Source organism: Mauremys reevesii, linkage group 4 (assembly GCF_016161935.1).
Source record: "Mauremys reevesii isolate NIE-2019 linkage group 4, ASM1616193v1, whole genome shotgun sequence".
Taxonomy (NCBI): Eukaryota; Metazoa; Chordata; order Testudines; family Geoemydidae; genus Mauremys; species Mauremys reevesii.
The window spans coordinates 68,604,839-68,628,904 of NC_052626.1; the positions used below are offsets into that span (position 1 = coordinate 68,604,839).

Consider the following 24,066-nt stretch of genomic DNA (forward strand, 5'->3'; position numbering starts at 1 on the left):
AGGTATTCCTATAAAAATAGTTGTGATTACTTTAAGAGAGGTGAAGATTATTCCCCCAACGTTTCATAAATCTAAGATTATGTTTTCAAATGCCATAAATGCATTTAAAATAAAATGTTATTTGTAATAATAATGTTGGCATCATTATAGATCTGAGGTAACTGTAAATGCAAATGAAGTAGCATGTACTAAGGTATCAGAAGCTGAATTTTAAAACCACAAATACAACAATTGAGGTACCAAATGTTCCCTAAGCAGATCATAATTGTTAAACAAATTGGAAAAACTTGTCAAAAGGATTGGATCAGCTACAGTAAGTAATCTGGAGCACTAAATTGAGACCAGGATACAAAAGTATTATGGAGAGATTAACATTGCATAAGCTCTAATAAGGTCTATAAACCTGTGACTGAACCTGGGTAGTTATTTAGTGGGGGAAACTTCCTCATTCTCCTGCAGCAGATTTGGTGCACAAGGCTATTTACTGAATTCTTAGTTTACCTGATGGATCTGCTGCAGTGCATTATCTCTGCACTTGATGAAGCCAAGTAGGTGAGAACTATCATCTAGAACAGGTCCAGAGCCAATGCTAACAAACAATGCAGTGATCATAGTTGGGCTGAAATTAGCCAATATTCGAAACAATATTTGGAAGATCTGAAAGTCAACAAGGAAGGAAACTGTTTCAGAAATGGGAGGACAACAACAATTATATTAAGAGCTAGTCAGGCAGGTGGCTTCACTGGTGAAGATGAGCCCAGGTCAAATATTTGCTGCAAGGGAATTGATCGGGAAAATTCAAAAGACATGGGATAGATGGCATTACCACTATTGTACTCACAGAGCATCCAAAAAGTTGCTGCAACCACCATCATCTATGTGACAGTAAAATACTGGATGCAGCAGGCTGCGAAATGAGGAACTGAACACAGGAATTGGGAAACAAGTAGTGGCACAAACAGGGCACAGATAGTGACCACACAATCAAAATAATCCAAACAATGGGATCAACTCTAACCTACTAACCATTATTAGAAAGAAAAATGTCAGATCCATAAACAACAGGCCTGCAAAAAAACCCAACAACTTTGGAACCACAACCGGAGAGCATAGCTAATTGAAGAAATATGTCTAGTTGCATGGTACTTAGATAAAGCAAAGACAGTCCATTGTGGGAATCGAATGCCCAAGTGAGTCTCCTAAATCAAACTAGATGAAAAGGCATTTGTTTACCCCCTGTGCAAAAGCAAACATTTACTGAATTACTGGGAGTGGAGGGGAATCTTGGCCTTTGGGAAAGGAATGGGGCCAGTATTCTTTGGGAAGGATAGACTGAGGTAAACTGCAATCTACCCAGCCACTGTACATAATATGAAACACAAGGTGAATTATATGTGCCATTCTTATTAAATAATAAACAGAAGAGACCAGTGATTGGTTTTACTACAACACAAACTAAGAACATAGACTGTGTCATACCAAATCAGACCAATGGTCAACCTAGTCCAGTAACAAGTTTATGACCGTGGCTGGTACCAGATGCTTCAGAGGAAGGTATAAGAAACCCTGCAATAGTTAGTTATGGAATAACCAGTTCTTAGAAAAAAGTTCCTTCCTAACCCCCAGCAGTTAGTGGGATGGTTTATGTCCTGAAGTACAAGTGTTTAATTCTAAGAACTTCTTTTAATTCTTACTGCTGTAACTGCAGATGTTCACCCTATCCATATGCATTGGGATTTCAAAAGGAATCCCTGCTAGTTAGATACCCAATTCCCATTGAAATTCCGTGGGGCTGTCTGGTTCATTCAAATTGCAGATTTTCAGAGCATGGAAAATATCTCTTCCTATGTGTATATGGACAGCACCCAGCACAAAGGGGCCCTGATCTCAGTGGTCCCTCTAGGCACTACTATAATACAAATAAAGTAATAAAACAACAACATCCTACTACTGTGAGAGCGAATATTTATGTGGCCACGTTATTTGAATATTCAGTAAAAGGTGGAATAGTACCCCATTTCAAACAAGAAAACTCAGCTTAACCTTAAGCATAGCACCATCAAGGCTCTAACTTATTACCATTTTAGAAGTTCCTCCATGTTGGACTCCCACTTAATACCTTTTTCTTAGTTATTCAGCCAAAAGAACTATCCCCCTCCCCCACCTCTTCCGTTCTTGCTGGCATCACAGGCAGATCTGCTTATAATTTCCTATAAGATGATTCACCATGGCAACTAGGAGCAAGTCCTGCTGCTGAAGAGGGAATTTCTTCTGAGTGAGGTGGTTGGTTACTGCTGGAAACAGAAGGCTCATAGCAGCACAGGATGCTCAATCAGCTTGGAAAGGCAGGGACAAGGAGAATCTGTGGCTGGTTTAATTGAAATTACTAATACATATAATGAAAACAGTTTGCCACCTCAGCAACCTACTTTCTGAAGACTTGCCTGTGCTTCCAGTGCTTATGTGTTTTCCTTTATGCTCCTCCTGGGAGAAGAGAGGAAACTGAGCTCAGTCTTGCTGGACCCACCCCATGTGGAAAATCTACGTCACCCCCAACAGTGCCTGAGGACTCTCATTTCCTTATTTCTACTGAATCAGTGATTTCTCACACTGAGTCACTTACTGAGAGAATGTACAACTTCCACTGTTGCCATCCAAAATGGCGGTCTTATTATGAGCTTGGTTTCAAAAGGCCAACAGAAATGTTTCCATGCTTTTTAAAAATAAAAATAAAAATAAAATGAAAGTTTTTAGAAACAACAGCTTTGCCTGAAGAACAGCCAAGTTTTGTGCAGTTTTGTGCAGCTCCATGTGTGACATTTCTCACTGATGACAAGTCACTTATTTCCATAAGAGGCAGTGAATGGGGAAACAGGAGTTTATTCTGCAGAAGTGGTGTCAGGAATCTTGGGGGGGGGGGGGTGAGAAGGGAGCACTTTAAGGATTGTTCAGAGTGAGAGAAGGAGCCTGGAATGCTGGGGCTGGGTGGGAGAACTCTGGGAGGCTCCCCAAATACTGCTGCATCCTATTAAGCTAGCTATATTCTGTTCCTGATGTTTTCAGTTCCTATCCCACTGAGTTCAACATTGGTCCCTATCCTGTTCTCCAAGCCAGCCATGCCCCTGTAAAGTTCCTTACTCTATTCTGTTTCCTAAAATCTCTATGAAGCCTTTAGCCTTTGTCTCCAATCTACCCCTCTTATTTCCCCTGAGGGCAGCGCACTGAAGCAGCAGGTTTTTGCCATGTTCTCCTCTTCCTCCTCCCTGCTATCTAGGGCTGCTTCAGAACTGAAAGTTCTTTGAAGGCTGCAAGTCAACAGTGGCTCCAGAGAGCCTGGCTGCCTTCATATCTGATGCCACAACCTCCCGGGTAGCTAGAAGGAGTACTTTCAATGAAAACTTGTAGCTCTGTAGGATGCATGAGGGTCTAGACGAGCTACAGGAATAAAAATGGTTGGTGTTGCAAGTGCAATTGCCATGCTAAGTGCATGACATTTCGCAGATCTGCCCCAGACATATTTGCAACCCAAACATTGAACCACTATGCTTTTTTTTGAATGAGAGCCTGAAAATGAAACTGGTCATTTTAATCAATCTATTTCCACTAACCAAGCTGAGAAAAATGCAAAAGAGTAGTTAAAATAGTAAAAAATAAATTAGATTTTAAAAAATCTCTCAGTTTTAATAATCCAACATGTTATCAGTAACACTGGTAAGAGAATTTGTTTTAGAATAATTATTTTTAATTTTAACCACTCTCTTTAACACTGTAAATCTAAACAAAATAAGTTGCTTATTCTGGCTGCTTCCACCCATTCTCGTATTTCACAAATGAATACAAATTAAAAGTTCTCTCTGCTTTTAGCTTGCAAGTTGTGTCATAAACACATATAAGCTACTTAGGCACTTGTCCCCTATACTCACTGCAGTGTCTGTGAATCCAATGTTACATGTCCAGGGACAAAAGCAGAACAATGACGTTTAAAAAGCTGAATGATCTGTCAAAGACATTGCATTATTCCTGGTTACATGCCGCACCCTTTTTACCTAGAGACACTGGGTAAAGTCATTCTTCATGGTGGCAGAACCAGAAAAAGTGATCCCTCTATCCTTTTATCATTTTGCTTGTTACCTCAACCGTAAAAACAAAATTTTCATAATTTTAGTACAGTAAATGATATTCCTGCATCTATAATTATTGACTTTGGAACTGGAATAAACAATTCATATGATTACTACCAATCTCTGGTCTTGTGGTTAAGAATTTTTTTGTTGATCCAACAATAACATGATTTTTTCCCAACCACTTCTCTCTTCCTTTCTCATATTTATGGCTTATTTATTCATTTTGAAAGGGAAAAGCCATGTCTTTTAAGCAGTAACACTAATGCATGTACATACAGCGACTGATCATTCAATCCCTATCCTCACATCAATAGTGTTAATAAAATTTAGCGCTTTTCATATGCAAAGTGCTTTACTAACATTTAAGCAGTAACTAGCTATAATTGTCAATTACCTAACATTAGCTGTAGTTACAATATAAACATTGTGATCATTCCCCTCTATTCAGCACTGGTGAGGCCTCATTTGGAGTACTGTGTCCAGTTTTGGGCCTCACACTACAAGAAGGATGTGGATAAATTGGAGAGAGTCCAGTGGAGGGCAACAAAAATGATTAGGGGGCTGGAGCACATGACTTACGAGGAGAGGCTGAGGGAACTGAGATTGTTTAGCCTGCAGAAGAGAAGAATGAGGGGGGATTTGATAGCTGCTTTCAACTACCTGAAAGGGGGTTCCAAAGAGGATGGATCTAGACTGTTCTCAGTGGTAGAAGATGACAGAACAAGGAGTAATGGTCTCAAGTTGCAGAGGGGGAGGTTTAGGTTGGACATTAGGAAAAACTTTTTCACTAGTAGGGTGGTGAAGCACTGGAATGGGTTACCTAGGGAGGTGGTGGAATCTCCTTCCTTAGAGGTTTTTAAGGTCAGGCTTGACAAAGCCCTGGCTGGGATGATTTAGTTGGGTTTGATCCTGCTTTGAGCAGGGGGTTGGACTAGATGACCTCCTGAGGTCCCTTCCAACCCTGAGATTCTATGATTCTATGATTGTAGTGCATTCAAATCAGTTGACCAACTCACTGGGAAAATACTGGGATTTTAAGTCCTTTTTTTTTTTTTTTTTTAAACAGCAACAGCTTATCACTCTTCCACTGTTGCAGAGTTGTCCAAAAACCAGTTAATAAAGGCATTGGAGGATTCCCTCCGCATAGGAGGATCCTTGGGAAGCACAGAACCCCTGCAGGTCTCCTTCACCACCACTCCTCCTGGCCACCAATGTAGTGTGGGGAGGCAAAGGTCCCTTTATTTGGCTAATCCCTAACTGCCGAACTAGCCCCATGAGGCGCATGGCAGCTTGCATATATTAGAACAACCTTCAGTCTGCTCAGAACAGCCACAGGATTAGGGTAGCACAAATATGACTGAAGGCTACCTTTGCACAGACCCATGAAATGCGCTCAGTGTTCCTCAGCCATGGCTCATGATATGGGTCCAAGACTTTAAAATTATTAAAGCTACTGGGGCAGATCTTAAGCTTATGTACATTGGCCACTAATGGAGCTATGAGAATTTCCACCAACTGAGGATCTGCCCCACTGATTTTATGAAAAATTAAGTGAACACACAAATGAAATAGGTTATGAACTTGTCTTATTTTGAAAGCACATAAGACTAACGCAATATAGGAACTCAGACCTCCTTACAGTAGCATACTATCAATAGTTCCTCAGTTTGAAGTATGCATGGAACATTTTTAATAAACAAAGAGTAACAAAAAAGAAAAATATAAAATGGAGAGGAATTTTTGAACCATTTTCACTAACAATCTGAACAATTTCTCAACATCCCCCAATTCAAAGTTACCAAGCTTGAGAACAATTGTGTTCTTTGCAACATATTTAGGGTGTCTGTGTTTCCATATTTATTTCATTGTGTAGGGAAGGGGTTTTTGGAGGAAATAAATGCAATATTGTACAGTACAATTTTCCAGACATTATTCAACACAATTAAAATATTTATGTTCTCAGAAGGGGAAGCCCATGAGCAGCCTGAAAAAAGTTTGGCATTCTTATCCTTCTCAGCATAAACAAACATAATACTGCTGAATAATTAAGGCCAGGAACCTGCAAGTGCTTAACTTTGAGCATTGAGTAATGCCAGAGTTAAGCAGCTGTTTGTTTGCAGGATCTGAGCCTAGAACAGAGAACTGGGATTTAAGATTCTTGCAACATTTTGAACAGCATTTGATAGTTATTTTCCCTATCTGTAAAACAGGAACATCCCTATCACAGTGTGAGGCATAAAGTACTACTATTTATTCCTCTAGCAGACTTTTATTAGTAAATATTTCTTTAAACCTCATGCCCTGTGTGCACTACAGTTCTAACGTTGTTAGCCAGAACTGTGTTAAAATACAGCTCTTGCTAGCAAGGTACTAAAATGCTTCTCCTATCCAGAACAGACATGCCCTAACTATGTTATAAGGAATTTTTAAAAAACAAAAAAAAAATGCTACAGACAGATTTACCCGTTCCCAGAAATCTATAACATGCTTATGTCTTCCCATACTGGCCAGAAAAAACATTTTAGCACCTTTCTTGCATTAAATATGAAACTGCCTAACACTGTAAGAACTGTAATACAGACAGGACTTATACCAAGAAAACCTGAAGAGATTCTGTAGAAACCCTTATTTCTATTGAAGCTATCACTAAATAAGACCAACCTCATCCAGCTTGCCAATATATATTTCCACATTCACACTGCCAAAGCATACAAGTAGGAAAGACAAAATCCATGTTTGCTCCAAGAAGCACATAAATGAGATTTTAAACTATCAATACACAGTATTTTACAATTTTCTACTCAAAGTTTAATTGAGATCAAAACCAAATTTTAAGGGCATAAGCACTGTCACCTGAAGACAACACACACAGAAAGAAAGGTGCTGTACCTGGTATACTTCAGAAAATACTGGAGCCAAATTATGCTCAATTACACCAACATAGACCTGAAGTAATTCCAGTGTTACTCTGAAGTTACACCCAGGCAAAATTTGGGTCACTACTAGAATCCTTAGATTTCTCATTTCTTTAGATTCTGTAAAGAAATAAGTGTGATTTATTCTATTAGTCTTGCTTCTGCTGACAGAGATGTTTCCACAATAATAATAATAAAGGCACCAATTATCACTCAATGTTGCTCTGAGGAATGATACAAAACTCAAACTAGAGGTTCATTCTTGACCTTTCATAGATTTTAAGGCCAGATGACAACATTCTAATCATCTAGTCTGACCTGCATAATACAGGCTATAGAATTTCACCACGATTCCTATATCAAGCACATAATTGTCCACAGTGCCCACAAGCCAACTATATGCCACACATCATTTTGTCCATATTGGAACTGGACAGGACCCAGGCTTTTCTTTTTGCAGGGAAATCCATGATTTTGACATTTCCATTTCAAAAACAGAAAAATTCTAGATTTCCCACAAAATGAAATCTCTTTCCTTCCACCCCACCAAAAAAATTGTTTTGGACAAAGCATTTCATTCTGATAAAGTCACAATGTTTCATTCTGATTTCAACTTTTTTATTATAATAATATAAAAGAAAAATAAAATGGAAACTCATTTCAAAATAGAAAACTGAAATGTTCCATTCCAAAGGTGTTGAAACATAATGTTTTGACATTATTGAAACACTTTTTCTCAATTTTTCTTTTGAAAAGAAATTTCATCAAAATTGACATGTTTTTGTAAAATGTTTTGCTTTCATTGAATCAATATTTTCTAGACTCAATCATGTGTTTACTTTGTTCATTTCTTGTTCTCTTCTGGTGAGTCTTCTCTGCCTTTTTGGAGGAAGTGAAACTATTCTTCCTGATTTTCAAAATCTTGTGTGAACTGAACTGATGGTCAGATATTCAGAATGGTTTTGCAACTCCTGAAAGCTTGGGGAGATTAAGTTCACTGCCCAGGCTATAAATCATAACTTGCTCATCCATTGGGGAGGTGATGTGTGTTCTAAAGTATCCTCCACTGGTTGACCCAAGGAAGAGCATTTGCAGACACTTCAGACAATTCATTCCACCCTTTTGGTCCTGGGAGACGTGCCAAAATATTAGTTATCTGCCATATCATAGGTTAACATGAATTCCAAGGCGTAAATTAATTAGCATGAAGAGAAATATGCCTGCTGTTTAGAAAGGATCTCCGACATCACCCAATCATCTTCATTCTCAGACTCGAGGATATGAAAGTACTGTAGCACATTGAGAACTTGGCTTCCTTCACGGTAACAAAAACAATCAAAGTACTAGAGCAGTTAATCCCTGGAAGCCTTGTGACCACATTCCGTGACACGTCTGATAAATATGGAAATAGTGAAAAAGTTCTGACTTGTTAAAAACTCTTGCAGTCTATTTAATTCACTCCTTGGCCTCAACATGCACAAACTGCTGACTTGGCACACCTTGGGAACCTTTACTCACCTTTCTCATTAGACACACATTGATAAGACTGAGCTTTCTCAAACAACAGAAGTTATGCCTCTTAAAGAAACGTTTACCCTGATTCACAAAGTGGGACTCTTTCTTTTCTATGTTGACATAGAGAATTTTGTGAGAAAATGTGTGCATATATGTATAGAACTGTAGCAGATGAACAATGTAAGTTAGAATCTGAATGACTCTAGAGCACTTTCAAAAACAGCTGAGGCTAAAATGTTTTGGGTCATGAAACTGTGACCTCTGAATAAGTTCTATTTATACCAACTGAGAAAAGTGTCAGCAATTGACACTACCACTGTAAAAGATGAACACTTGGACACTTTTGTTCGTGAGTCCTAATTATTGAATGTAAGCATTTTCACTCATTTACACAATTTCACTAGCAGAAGACCCATCATATGACATTATAACCAACAAGTCATATGATAGTTCAACATAGTCAGCATGTCAAGTCATATTTCTACCATATATTTCAGCTTTCAGACTGTGACAGTACTTGTGTTTTAATGTACCTTTCCAACAGATTTATGGTTAAATGCAGGTCATATGAAATTGCAAAAAAATTACATTGTTTCAGAAAGAAGAAAGATGTAACAAAAGGAACCCAACTGAAAACTCCATTGCCTACACACCACTTGCTGCCACCTATGGTTTTGCTGAAGGAACTTGTGCTTCGAAAGTTGTGCAAAGTAAACTGTCTTAACTGGTAAGACATGTATGAACCGTTGGTTGTGTACACTATTCAAAAAACAAAAGCCGTGTTTGACATATATGGATGTCATTTTGACTGATGTATGGCACATCCAGATCGCTTCGAGAGGGGGAAAAGTTGTCCATAGACAATCAGAGAGATCACTTTATTGGAAGGCTTACAGATAAGTTGTCCCCTTCCCCAACCCATGAAACATGCAGTGTAGGTTCAGTTTATAAAACTAACAATGAGAGAGGAACAAACTGTAAAGATTGTGTTTCCTTTCAGATTTATTTGCTCGTGTAAAGAAATAATTACATGACCTTTTCAATATTTCTCTGAACCACAGTAACATGGATAGAAGTTTTACAATCTGAACCTTGTCTTTAGGGAGTTGTACAGGATAACAGAAGTGAAAAACAGAACCAAATGCTGTTTTTACCAGCCTCTTCACACAAAGACGTACCTCAAAGAGTTACAGAACTTGATTTATTCCAAGGTTCAACCCTTCTCTCTACTCCACTGTACTCAAACCCTGTCATTTCAAACATTGCTTACCAGCTTCGGAATGCACTACTTTAAAAAGAGATACTCTACGGTTAGTCCCTTAAATATTAGGAGAGTTATTTTGATTCATAACTGACATTCAAGTTATCTTTAGATACCTTTCCAGCATGGAGAACAAAACTGAGTGATTGTCTTTCCAAAGTTTTCTACAATACCTCATGGAAATGTTTGTTTCTAAATAAAAGTTTTCAATTGGGAAAGTGAACATCACATTATCAATGCAAGATATGGATTACGGAAAAATGTAGACTGTCAAGTCTTATTATAGTAGTTAAACCACATATATGGTGAAAAATTGATTCGTAATGTTATTTCTGTTTTAATGTTCACAGGGGTTTATTAACAACATTGGAGTCCCATTGTGCTAGATGCTGTACAAAGACATGGGAAGACATGGTCCCTGTCCTGAAACTGTTTACAATCTGATTTAAACCAATATGCAACAAATGAATGAAACACGCAATAGGAGGGAAAGAGAAAGGAGAATGAAAGTGGGGGGCAACAAGATCACATGGTTATATAGGTGAGCTATATAGGCAACTTAATGGGTCCAAATAATTTGAAAGTGTGTGACACTGTGTTTGATTGTTTCTTTAATAATTATAAAATAATATCAGCTACATCCTTCAACCTTGTTGTATGGCTGATTCTGTGCAGGCATCACAACAGAACTATTTCAAAATTTAAACCTGTGAAATATGTACATGTCTATAAAGCATCAATATTGGACCCTTACTGGGTCCAATATTGCAGTTAATGCCATGTTACAGATACACAGTCAAAAACCACCATAGTACATAATGTGTATGCGTGCGCATGTATATAAAGTTAAACTTCAGGGCCCAGTTCCGCAGGACTTCAGAGAGGGATTTCTGCTGAGAATGAGTGAGTGATGCGATGCCTTTTAGAACTGTTTTTCTAACTTGTGGTGGCCCAGATGCCAAATACAAAAACAGACAAGATTCAACTATCTGCTAACCACGTGATAATGCAACTCTCTAATTTCAGATTCTTCAGCTGGAGCATATCAGAGAGCCTACACACAGGTTAAGTACGTGGGCTGTGTCTAAAGAAGCCCCTCAAGGAAACTAGCAGGAATGGAATCCTCAGACCGCTAATCACTTCCAGGTTGTTGTTGAAGCCTTACGGATACAGTAACTCACACAAATGAAGCACAAACATACACCCACTGTGGGGTAAAATGGCAGACCCATCTGCCCCATCCCTGTTCCTCCTTTGGCACATTCCTTCCAGCATGATTGGGAAGAGAGATGATTGTACTGATTCCTTCCTGCCATCTCACATTGACTCTACTGTGTTCATAACCTTGCTTGTCCATGTGGGCAGCAAGATTTTGTTCTTACTGAGCAAATATGTAGAAGAATAAATTGAACTCGCCATAACAAATGGCTCAAAATCCTATCAGGAGGCAGTGTGTCAAGTAGTTAGAACAGAATATTATTGAGTCACAAAATTCTGTTCTTACATCCACAACTGAAGCACTGTTTGACCTTGGTGCCAGTCACTTATCAACTCAGTCCCTCAGTACCCTCATTTGTAAAATGGAGACAACACTGCATACCTAACTTTGTAAAATGCTTTGAGACTCTTGGATGAAAGGCATTATATAAGTGCAAAGTATCAATATTGTCAATGATATACTGCTACTCCCAGACCCACAAACTTTTGGATAAGTCAAGGGGCTGTGTGTTAGATCAGCATTGGCCTGCTAAACCCAGCATTGTGAGGGGCCATTTGGGGAACTGCGGTAAAAATCTGGGGATTGGTCCTGCTTTGAGCAGGGGGTTGGACTAGATGACCTCCTGAGGTCCCTTCCAACCCTATGATTCTATGATTTCCCATCTCTAATATTTGTTGCTTTCCCTTGACCTCCATCTATATTATTGATAGAATATTCAATGTCTCAGATTATTTTATAGTAGAGCAGTTGGATCAAACCTCAAAATACTCTCCTCATATTGTTCTTACATGAATTTCATCCATATTGCCTCTTCTAATTTGTGTTTTTACTTCTGAAAGGCAGTTTCAGGGTGCAGACACACCCAAGCAATACCAAACAAGATTTGGAAGTTACACAAGTCATCCCAGACATATCCTGTAAACAAGGAATCACAATTGAATCCCAAAAAGCTGCTTGAAGACATGGAATTTACAAGGGTTCTAAATTCTCATGCTTCTAGGCCTAAGTTTATCTTTGGTTGTAGCCAGGAAGTCATCTCCCTACATGATATGGTATACTACAGTCTTGCTTTATTATGGGTGTTCTAGTCTTTCCTATGAAATATCAGAGGTGATTCTTTCTTTTTAAAAATGAAGATGCTTCTTGATCCTGGAGCCATAGGTGCTGAAACTAGGGGTGCTGCCGCACCCCCTGGTTTGAAGTGGTTTCCATCATATACAGGTTTACATTTTGCTTCAATGGGTCTCAGAACCCCCACTATACAAATTGTTCCAGCCCCCCCTGCCTGGAGCAATATAAATATCATCAGTAAGAACTCAACCTATAATTATTTCCATGATAACATATTATACCATCACAGTGGATTATGGTTTTCTGGTGATGAATAAGTTATGAGAGTTTATGAACCTGACGAAATAAATAGCCTATTTTCAGGCAAATGTTCCAGCAACAAGAAGATAGGAAAAGGAATAGAGATAACAATATATATAAAAAATAATGTATAACCTGTATGTTCCCCCCAGGAGACATCAACAGGTCTTTTAGGGTATGTCTACACCGCAATTAGACACCTGTGGTGGGTCCATGCCAGCTGGCTCAGACTTGGGCTCAGGGGCTGTTTAACTGCAGTGTAGATGTTGGGCTCAGGCTACAACCTGATCTCTGGCACCTCCTACCTCACAGGGTCCTCCAGCGCAAGCCCAAACATCTACACTGCAATTAAACAGCCCCTTAGACCAAGCTCCACGAGCCTGAGTCAGCTGGCATGGGCCAGCCATGAGTTTTTAATTGCAGTGTAGAGCCTGCCGGCCCCGCACCAACTGGACTATAAACCAGATTTTCAATGAAGATCAGAAATGCTGGTTTATAGAGCTTTTCGGTTGGTAAAGTGCTGGATAACACGGCTTTTACTGTACTTCTCCTCTCTGATGCGTTTTGGGGATGTGCGCATTGCTTTACTGCAATAGCACAGAACACAATGTGTTTGTATTCCTTATTTTACACGGGAAGCCTGTTCTGGGACAAGATGTTGGGTTCCTTCACAAAGTTATGACTTCTAAATGTAATTACAATGTAACATGGCTCCAGTAAAGCTGAAGCTTACTTCATATCCTGTTGAGGACAGTGTATTTGAATTGTTGCAACAGTATATTTCTTCCTATATTTCTCTTTGTTTTATTTGATCATGTTGCTTGGTTCTGGAACATCTAATAAATCCACTTAAGATAATACGGTCATATTTAGGAGCCAGAGGAGATTTGCTTACACCACTGCAGTTAACAACAAGCATTTTTCAAGTATTTCTGTACTTGTGTAAGGTGACCACGCTTAGGGGTTGTCAGATCCAGTGCTACATTACATAAACAAGATCAAGAAAGAAAATTCTCAGCTGGATCCTTACAAAGAGAATTTAGTTGCCCGATTGACACCTCTGGAGACTAAAGTCCTATGTTTTTCCACAGATTTGGTACAGTAGAGGCAGTTCTACTGAAAGCTACTTGGCACTGCCCTGCTACATCTCTCAACCCTACCCTAAAAGGACCAACTATAGAGGTAAGAAGAGAGTTCAGAATTCATGACCAAGTCAGCCTTTGGCAAAGTTGCCAACATGGGAGCCAATTAGTGCCAACTGTAATGGGTCTTTTTTGATGCAAACACATGCAGTATGAATCTGACAGATCATATAATGCAAAGTTAAAGGGTCATGTGCTATAAATAGTTAGGCTGCCAAAGGAAGTTCAGAGTTGAGACACAGCCTGCAGGACGCTATCCAGTGCCTCATTTCTTGCCGACTCACACAGACACAAAAGAAACATAGTCGAGAGCGATTACCACAGCAGCATAACTGTTTGCTGTATTTCTTGCTGTTACCCTAAATGCTGCCTAGATCACCACTGAAATACTCCATGAAATAGATAGCCACAGATTCCTAGCAAATCCAGAAGAAAAGCAGTCAGATTGTAAATGGTTGAGGAGAATCATGTTGCTTACTAACAGGTTGAAAAGCAAACAAAAAATAGCTACTGTTGAGCCTGTACAACTGCAACATGTAAATCCACCGATCATAACTCTCATGGAGAATTCTGAAACTTGGAAAAGGCTCAAAGTGCAATTTAAGTTGTAGATGCTAGTAAAATGGAAGTTGGGCTAAAAATTGCACTGCTGTTGATGGTAGCTGATGCAGAATATCTACATATTTACAATGCAGTCAGTCCACATTGCAGTTAGCAATGAGGAAGGAGAAGAGAGCACTGAAAATCTGTGACTGTTACCGTGTCCCTAGTAGAGCTGAGCATATAATAGATTTTTTGGTTTGATGGCTGAAACAAACAACAAAAATTCATTCAGATTGAACGAACCACTTCAAAAATGTTGTTTTGAAATGAAGTATAAAAACTAAATGTCTTTTTCCCCCCAACCAAAACTATTTGCCAAATTCAACTAAATTCAGTAATAGTTTTGGTGCCCTGATAATGCATTTCTCTGCAAAGTTATTACTCACTGAAAAAATTTCAGCCAGATCTAGTTCCTGTGTTACCTGTGAAAAATATATTTTCCAGAGTATTATTAATCTGGAATATTAGAAGACTCCCTTCATTAAATATCAGTATAAAAGTAAATGAAAAGCTACACAAGGTACGTTTACACTTCAATTAAAAAACTGCAGCTGACCCATGCCAGCTGTCTGGGCTCGCGGGGCTTGGGTTAAGTAGGGGAGGTTTAATTGTGGTGTAGATGTTTGGGCTTGGGCTGGAGCATGGGCTCTAGGACCCGGAGAGGTGGGAGAGCCCCAGAGCTCGGCCTGCAGCCCAATCCAGAACCCTTGGCTGGAGCCACACAAGCTCAAGACACCTAGCATGGGCCAGCCACAGGTGTCTAATTGCAGAGTAGACATATCCTCAGTGACACATACCTGATACTTGAAAAGGCATCATTCACATGCCAAGCAGAACATAAAGAAATGCAAATGAAATTCCTAGGGTGAGGCACAAAGTGCATGGCTGCAATCAACATAGTTAACAAAAAGAACAGATTAATACTAAATAAAGACAAAGTCTAGTGAAGACCTGCCAAATCGACTGCAGATCACTCTCTGGTTGACTCCAGCACTCCATCACGAACGAGAAGAGTAAGGTAAGTCGATGGGAGAGTGTCTCCTGTCGACCCAGCACGGTGTAGACACCACAGTAAGTCAACCTAAGCTATGTCAACTCCAGCTACATTATTCACGTAGCTGGAGTAGCATAACGTAGGTAGACTTACTGCGTAGTGTAGACATAGCCTAAGGTAGCAACTTGCAGATAAGGGAGCCTATACAGTGTAGAAGGAGGCTATACAGTGTAGAAGCATGTCCTGGAACTGAAGGTTCAAGGCAAGCTACTCACACAGCTGCATGAAGATGTCCTCCTTCATATGGAAGTTCTTGAGCCACAGATGGTCATCCCAGATCTGCATGAGGAGGTAGTCCTGCCACTCTGTGCCTGTGGTGCTGTGCCAGAACCACCAATCAGCACAGGAGGATTTCACAGCTGTTAAAACCTGCATCAACTTCTGCACTACACCATGTCTGCTTGCAGCCTGTGTGATCTCCTCACCAAGGCATGACGCTGGCTTTCCATGGCAACAAGCTAGTACAGAAATGGCCTCCACAGTTTCTCGTGCCCTATTTCTGTCTTCTGTTGCCAAGTAAGCATTGTATCAACAATGACAACAGCTGGAACAGGTCATTGTCCTGAGCTGGATAAACATCTTGCTACTGTCTGCAATGTGGTCTGTGGACAGAAGTAAAGAGCGTATCCAGTTGAAAGCACTTTCATTGGTGGGCTAATAATATTTCCACATAGGGACTTGGGAAAGACAGACAAGTTCTCCCACAATACGCCACAAAACAATTCATAAAGTAGTGCAGCACTAAGAACTACAGGGTATCTCCCTGGAAATCCTAGCACCTAATCTGGGTTAGTGCAGTGCCAGTGTGGATGCAGCTTCATGGATATGACCCAAGTATGACCTAGCTGTGTGGATGCTCACACCTGGGGTTGGCTAACCCTGGTTCCCATATCTGGGGAAACTCTGTAGTGAAGATATACCTTTAAAAAGGTAAAAAAATATTAAAGGAATTTTATTGTTACTCCACAACAAAGCATATCAAGAAATGCAGAGTTGTCCTGACCCTGTCTGTAGTCTATATTTAGATACAAACATTAATAATTTAATTACAACTTAATTTCTTCAACTATAGCCTATGCATATAGTTTCAAATCATTTTGACTATATGGAAAGTATGAAGAGTGTGTGTTACTCTTGTAAAGTTATTTTTACAAATTTTAACAAACTAATTTACAGATCTACAATTAAATTTTCAAAAAAATCATTCTATACTCAAAAAGTAAGTGCTGTTCGCTTGGGGAGGATACACTATACCATTCATATAAAAAAGAGGCTGAGTCTTTGCTTTAAGCGCAATATGAAATCAACTTTAGCTACGGAACTAAGACTGATGCCCCCATGATGATGATTGAAGTGATACTTCATGTCTTTTCTATTGGACAATTAACATTTAAACTTTAAAATTTTCTTCCAAAACAGATTTAAATAACCTGGGGGAAGGGGGAGAAGAAAGCAAAAATAAGATTTAAACAATAACCTCTCCCCACTTTCCTCCAGATAGTGATAGGTTAATATCAGACAATCAGAAACGCAAAGTTACTTTGGGATTTCCTCTGAAGAAACTTGCACTGTGATGTAATGAATCACCTGGGACATAACCTATAGAAGGAACATACTTGCAAAGTGATTCCTGCTAGGTGTCAAAGTTAAGTGTTTCCAGAGGCAAACAGTTCTGTTCTATCTCTCCTGTAGTCCCAAGGCAAAACTGAAAGTTGCATAGTTTCCAGTCTCCATGTCTGCTCTCCTTGTGTAGTCCTCCCCAAAGATCCCCTTCTCTGTCTTTAGGGGGAGGAGAGATTATGATTCTTTCTAAACCATTTTAAAGATACAATAACAAGAAAATCAAAGCAATTGCAACACAAGGCTTCATCAGTGTAAATCAGGGGTGGGCAAACTTTCTGGCCCGAGGGCCACATCTGGGTATGGAAATTGTATGGCGGGCCATGAATGCTCACAAAATTGGGGGTTGGGGTGCAGGAGGGGGTGAGGGCTCTGGGATAGGGCCAGAAACGAGGAGTTCAGGGTGCAGGAGGGGGCATCCAGGTAGGGGTAGGGGTGCAGGCTCTGGCAGGGGGTGCGGACTCTGGGGTGGGGCTGGGGATGATAGCTTGGGGGTGCAGGAGGGTGCTCCTGGCTGAAACCAAGGGGTTTGGAGAGCAGGAGGGGGGAATCAGGGCTGGGGCAGAGGGTTGGAGTGTGGGAGGGTGTCAGGGATGCAGGCTCCAGGCTGTGCTTATCTCAAGCAGCTCCTGGAAGCAGCAGCATGTCCCTACTCCGGCTCCTACACGGAGGCGCAGCCAGGCAGCTTGGCGCACTGCCCCATCCACATGCGCCGCCCCTGCAACTCCCATTGGCTGCGGTTCCCGGCCTACGGGAGCTGCAGGGGTGGCACTTAGGGCAGGCGCAACATGCAGAGCCACCTGGCTACACCTCCATGTAGGAGCCGGAGCGGGGACATGCCACTTCTTCCAGGAGTTGCGCAGAGCCATGGCGCAGGCAGAGCAGGACAAGCTCGAGGGCTGAATTAAAATGTCTGAAGGGCCGGATGCGGCCCCCGGGCTGTAGTTTGCCCACCCATGGTGTAAACCCTTTGAACTGGGGGAAAAAAACCTGGAAAAAGCTAAGACTCCTCAGAGAAGAGGCTGAGTACATCATACTCTTTTCAGGAGTCCTTCTGTAACCTCTTTCCAACATTAAACACAAAACCACTCTATCTCTCTGCTTTCTGCGGCAGTCAATCAATCCCATACATTACTCTTCACCAGTATTTACATTTTAGGCTTAAATTCAAGTTTCTCACCAACGTCAGAATTCTATGCCTAGTTTAGACTCTGACCTCTAGGCACAAGTGGAAAGTTGTCAGATGAATAGATCACTCTACACATTCTTATACTGGTACAACTCATTCCCAATTCTGGGCAACGTTTTCAAAACTGAATAATTAAAGTTAGGCTCCTGAGTTCTTATTTAGGCACCCAACAAGCCTGATTTATCAAAGTAGTTAGCATGCCACAGCTTCGACTGGAAAAAATGGGGGCTGCTGCATATGCAGCACTTTAGAAAATCAGGCCACAAATGTGTCTAAATATGTATTAGGAGCCTAATTTAGGCACCCAGTTTTGAAAGTCTTTGCCTGTGAGAACAACCTGCAGGTCATCCCAAAAAAGTACCACAAAAACTTTATAGCACATGACACCAACAGGTAGTCTGTGTATTGTAGGAGACAATTCAGTTTCTGTGACCACTTAGTTCTGCCTTTTAGCAAGAGTGTCAAGAGTGCTAAACATGGTAGTAGTGGTTGTAAAGGCCACATCTGTTCATTATAAACTGAGCTGAGACTCTAAGGGTATGTCTTCACTACCAACACTAAAGTGCTGCCATGGCTGTGTAGTCACGGCACCAGCACTGGGAGACAGAACCACCCCAATGAAGGGAGTAGTTACCACTGTCTACACTGCCACTTTACAGTGCTGAAACTTGCATCACTCAGGGGGTGTTTTTTCACACCCCCTAAGCAAGAAAGTTTCAGTGCTGTAAAGTGACAGTGTAGACAAGGCCTAAGATTAATTTAACTGAAATGATGAGCAGCCATCATATTTTATCATTATTAGCCAACATGCTCTGTAATTACAGGTGTGGTTGGTAGCACCGCCTAATAATGTTGCCTGACCCTTCCCATTATAAGATAATGTTTTCAGTTGTTCATTATATTGCCAAACTTTACCTTCCAGGCGTGCAGTAGAAATAGAACTGGGACATGGACAGCTTGGAGGGGAAGGGTCAGAAAGGCTTACACTTTGGAGCAGTGGGCAGAAGAGTCTCTGCCATCTGCAGCACACTCCCTTCCAGAACCTGGAATGGAATCCAGGATTCCTGTCTCATTATTCCTCTGCTGTCAGCAAGTATCTGTGAAGCTCTCATCCCCTTTAGGGCTGGTTCACATAGAGGATTATAACCTACTACTACTATCATTTACTTGATTAGCAGTCTCAGAAATCTTTGAGGTTAATCTAAAACAGTGATTCTCAACCAGGGGTATGCATACCCCTGTGAGTACACAGAAGTCTTCCAGGGGGTTCATCAACTCATCTAGATATTTGCCTAGTTTTACAACAGACTACATAAATAGCACTAGCTAAGTCAGTACAAACTAAAATTTCAGCTAGACAATTACTTGTTTAAACTGCTCTATCTACTATATACTGAAATGTTAGTACAATATTTATATTCCAATTGATTTTATAACTATATGAGAAAAATGAGAAAGTAAGCAATTTTTCAGTCATAGTATACTGTGACACACTTGTATTTTTATGTCTGATTTTTGTAAGCAAGTTTTTTAGTTAGGTGAAACTTGGGGGTACACAAGACAAATAAGACTCCTGAAAGGGGTACAGTGGTCTGGAAACATTAAGAACCGTTGAACTAAAAGGTCCCAACCTTACTGATGACCCACATACCTTTTATGATGGAATTTCTGTCTTTTCAGTTTGCTTTTTTAAAATCTAGCAAATTACACAAAAAGCCTAACATCATGGTTGCAAAGTCAAGCACTCAGGAATTAGGAAATGCCAGAATTAAGGTAGCCTGTGCAATCTTAATTGACCCTCCCCATACATATGCATTAAGCTATAATCTTTACTTAACGATCACATACTATTTCTCCCCCCTGCCCCCCACCTCATTCGCTGCACAGGATGGATGGTACTCTGGTGATGAATCAGGGTTGTGTAATGAAGTAGACTTGACTGTAGGAGTCCTGCATCTTTTGTTGCAAAAATCTGAAGGACAGACTCTAGTTAAGACAGTTGAATCCTGGCGTGGAGAACTGGATCCTATCTCTGCCTCTGCCACAGTGTTCCTATGTGATGCCAGGTTGAACCAAAACTTTTCATAGGTGTTCACTAGTTGTGTATTTTTCATTTTCTGGGTGCCTGACTTCATCCTGGGTTCTGATGTGCAGAAGTGCTGGACACTTACATCTGAAACTGAAGTCAACGGCAGCTGCACTTTAAATGGATTAAGTGCTATCTAACGCTATGTACTCTGAAAAATCAAGTCCTAGATGTCTCAAATTGGGCACCCAAGATTAGTGAAGACTTTTGACTTTAATTGCTCGGTGCCTCAGTTCCCTGTTTGTAAAATGAGGATAATAATACCCCCTCATCACACAGAGGTGTTGTGAAGGTAAATTATTTAATATTTGTGAAGCACTCAGACACCATAGTGAGGAGTGAAAATTAATAATTCTGTCCTCAGAGCAAGGTTTGAACAGTTAACAGTAAATTAAGCACTGGGACACACACTGAAAAAGAAAACAAAATATTGAATAGATGTTCACTAAGGGAGCATCATCCATCCTGTGCACTGAGTGAGGCAGGAGCCTTGTAGAAAAAACTGTATGAGATCCTGTAATTAGACTGTATCATAATGTAAATTCACACAGGGGCATAGGCAACCTTAATTCTGGCATTTCCTAATTCTTCAGTGCTTGACTTTGCAGCCTTAATAATGTTCTTTCAAAGGGGTGGGTGTGTGTGTGTGTGGTTTTTATACAGCACCCCATCACTGTGGTACCAGATCAACTGGTCTGGATGTGAATTGCTGACTTCCAGGTAAAAATCTTGATATCATATTACCAATCTGCAGAGATGGCCAATCCCCGGAGTAAGAAGATTTTAAAATAGTATACTGTTTGTTTTCTGCTATGTTTTTTTGCTAGGAGACCTAAACAGACTTGCGTCTTTTCACAAAATAGTCTTCAGTGTTTTCTATCATTTAGCTTGCCCTCCCACAAGGCATTAAAATCTGGCAATCAGCAAATATGCTTGGCACTTGTTGGATTATTCTGCTAAATGAGCTCATTTTCCTTAATCTTTAGCTGTCTAAAGTTACTGTCTCAGAACAAAAAAAAAAGAATCTATATATCTAGAGCAATATTATAGTTAAGAATATAGGTGAGCAAGGAAATAATGTGTTCCTGATAAAGCAGATGTGTTTCACATGCAATAGCAGACTATGTTTCTTTTCAAAACACCCAAACAATAAAAGTCCCATCTGTAATTCACAATAAAGAATTTGTGTGGAAGAGCTACAGTTCTATTTTGACATCCTACTCAGAATTGTCCATCACCTTGGCTCTATACAATCATCTCGCTCACACACACACACAGATTTTAATTTAAATGGAACAAAGTTTTTCATCAGCTTGGGCGGGAGGAGGTGTCTTTTTTTGTTTTGTTCTTTACTCCTTATTTATGACAACATCCTGAAAGCTACAAACTACAATCCATTTCCTTATGAAGATATTTCCACTGTATTCACACACTGGTTTGTTATTGCAAACTGGGCTGCACACACTGCTCTGTTAAAGGAGATCACGAGCACTGGACTGTTTGTTTTAAAAAGTTTCTAAGCATTTGTTTTGAGTAAGAAAAAATACATTGAAAAATGAGCATAAGCTTTTAAATTACATACACAAGAAAAAAAGCAGATCACATTTTGGGCATGACAAACTTGACTCTGTCCCTTTAACTTTGGATTCAAAGAGGAAACAGTTTAGTGTTAGATAAAAGGACAGGGAGTCAGAAGAGTTGGGTCTTAGTTCTGGTTCTGCCACAGACTCACTCTATTCTTGGGCTCGTCATTTAACCTCTCTGTGCCTCAGTGACTTATCCATAAAATGGAGATAGTAATTCTTCCTTATCTCACAAGGGTTTTGAGAGACTTATTGTTTGCAATGTGCTCTGAGACCCATAGGTGAAAGACACTACACAAATAATCACATATCAAGATTTCAGAATATATAACACTGCTTGATAAATTATAGGATTTGTACTACCTGCAGGCCAAATTCATTGTGAATATTACTATTCAAGAGTTTCACTGTGTAACAAACAAATTTTAGGCCAGTGTTCTGTAATTTCCATTACTATTTGGTGCCTCTCAGCAGTCGACACAAACTTACTTAGCACTATGGCCACATAGGGAATCTGAAAGTCTGCCTAAAAAGAATATGATCTTCACAGGCTAAGAGCATCTCCAGGTGTCTACATAGATACGTCTGTTTGTTTATTGGGATTCAAGACAACCCACAATGATCGATAAAACATTTAGCATTTAAAACCTCTGGTGTCAACACTTTGCAAGAAACCCATTATTATTCTTGGCGAGAGATTGTGGAAACTGGTAAGAAATGGCCAGGATACCTTCATATGTCAGTGAACTGGAATGTTTCAGGGAACAGTTTCCCTTGTAAATTTGTCTGCACCTAGTTTAATCAACAAAATTTGCAGCTGTTAACAGGTTGTGCCTCCATATCCCACACCATATAAATAAACTTCTTAATCAGTACAGAAGTGGGTTCAGAATCCAGTTGTTTTAACTGGACTTTGTACAGAAAATGCATAACTGTAATGAAATTAACCATCAAAAGAAAATTACAATCTTGTGCCAGCTGCAGGAAAACTACCTTCCTCCAGGCTCTAAGACTGTGTTCACAAGAATGCCGTAAGCTAGTCGTACTAGGCTCTGTACACGTGCTTACAATGGAGACAACAGTTACAGCATAGGTTTCTTGATCTCAGGAAAAATATGCTCCCACCCCATTTAAACGCCAACTAAATTTGAAAAACGGATACATGTTTAAGGCACTGTGTCAAAGCACAGGAAAAACTACCTTAGCCATTAATGGAATAAAATGCACATGTCCTTATAAACAATGCTATTTCTGCGAACTTGCTTAGGATTGTTTATTTGGGACCCATCTTCCCTTGTTCGCATTTTTCCTTTTTCTATATGTCAATCACTTTATTTTTTTTTAATGCTCCCTTTTTATGTTCCCCCTGTTTGGCAAGGTGCTTTTGCCTGAGGCCTACTGTGTTTGCCCACGCAAACATCAACTTCTGACTGCTAGTCCATACAGGCTAGTTGGATCTTTATGTTTCATTTTATTGCATAGTATTATGCATAGTATTTCATTTATTGCATTTTATTTAGATGCTGAATGACAGGCATCTTTAAAAAGTGTTAAATAAAATGAAAAGACATTAGAAGGGGAAATAGAAGCTTAAGAAATCTATATGGAAAGATGCATCCAATTTTGCCCCCTGCGGAGTTCTGAAATTTCACACGGCAAGGAGCACTCCTGCTGAGTATAAGGTTTAAAATATATTTGAATTTAGAGTCTCTGCTTAACACTGGCATCACCAAGCTGTCTGCTGGCACCGTACATCTTGTTGAAAAACCAACCTCATCTGTGACACCACTATTCTCTGGGAAGTACCTAAAGTAAGACTGTAAACTGGTTTCCATCTGCTTTAAATCCCAGGATACCCATGGAAGTAATTATGTTCAATATTTTTCCTTTTTATTATTATTTGCATTGCAGTAATGCTTAGAAACCCTAACCAAGATGAGTGCCACATTGTGCCAGGCATTGTACATGTCCATAGTCAGAGACAGCACATAACCCAACAAGTTTACAATTTAAACAGAGGAGTGGCGGCACAGGAAACAGTAGCACAAAGAGACGGCAAGTCATATGCCTGATATCACTGCATGTCAGGACAGAACTGGGAATGCAAACTAGGTCATCTGACTCAGTTCAGTACTGTTCTACACCACACTGCCTCTTAATTATTAACACATATTTCTGTTAAACAATCTCAAGAACTTTGTATTTAATGTTTAAAGAATGTAATTACAGATGACCCTGAACAGGTGTGCTTGAGCGAGGTGGTGGTGCAGGGAGCCCTGCAGTGCATTCTTGCAGAGGACAGCCATTGGTTGGCTTCATTGGAAGAGCATAATCACTCTCCCACACATAGCCCCACACCACCCTCTGCTTGTAACCCCACTCTA

At 40.0% G+C, this 24,066-nt stretch overlaps 1 protein-coding gene and 1 long non-coding RNA gene across 28 annotated transcripts in view; one reads left to right on the plus strand and one right to left on the minus strand.

Annotated features, from left to right (window-relative positions):
* RAD51B (RAD51 paralog B) overlaps positions 1-24,066 on the minus strand; it is a 723,435-nt gene that overhangs the window by 566,114 nt on the left and 133,255 nt on the right. For 26 of the 27 annotated variants that reach the window (XM_039533741.1, XM_039533727.1, XM_039533730.1 and 23 more), the window contains one exon: positions 502-657. The exons of the other annotated variant lie outside the window; for it this stretch is intronic. In XM_039533741.1, the coding sequence (XP_039389675.1) occupies positions 502-657 (156 nt within the window). The remainder of the gene's footprint in view (positions 1-501; positions 658-24,066) is intronic. 27 annotated transcript variants of the gene reach the window in all.
* Positions 12,037-24,066, plus strand: part of LOC120403067 — a 32,637-nt gene continuing 20,607 nt past the window's right edge. Inside the window, exons 1-2 of the long non-coding RNA XR_005597455.1 lie at positions 12,037-12,086; positions 13,497-13,587. This is a non-coding gene — a long non-coding RNA (uncharacterized LOC120403067). The remainder of the gene's footprint in view (positions 12,087-13,496; positions 13,588-24,066) is intronic.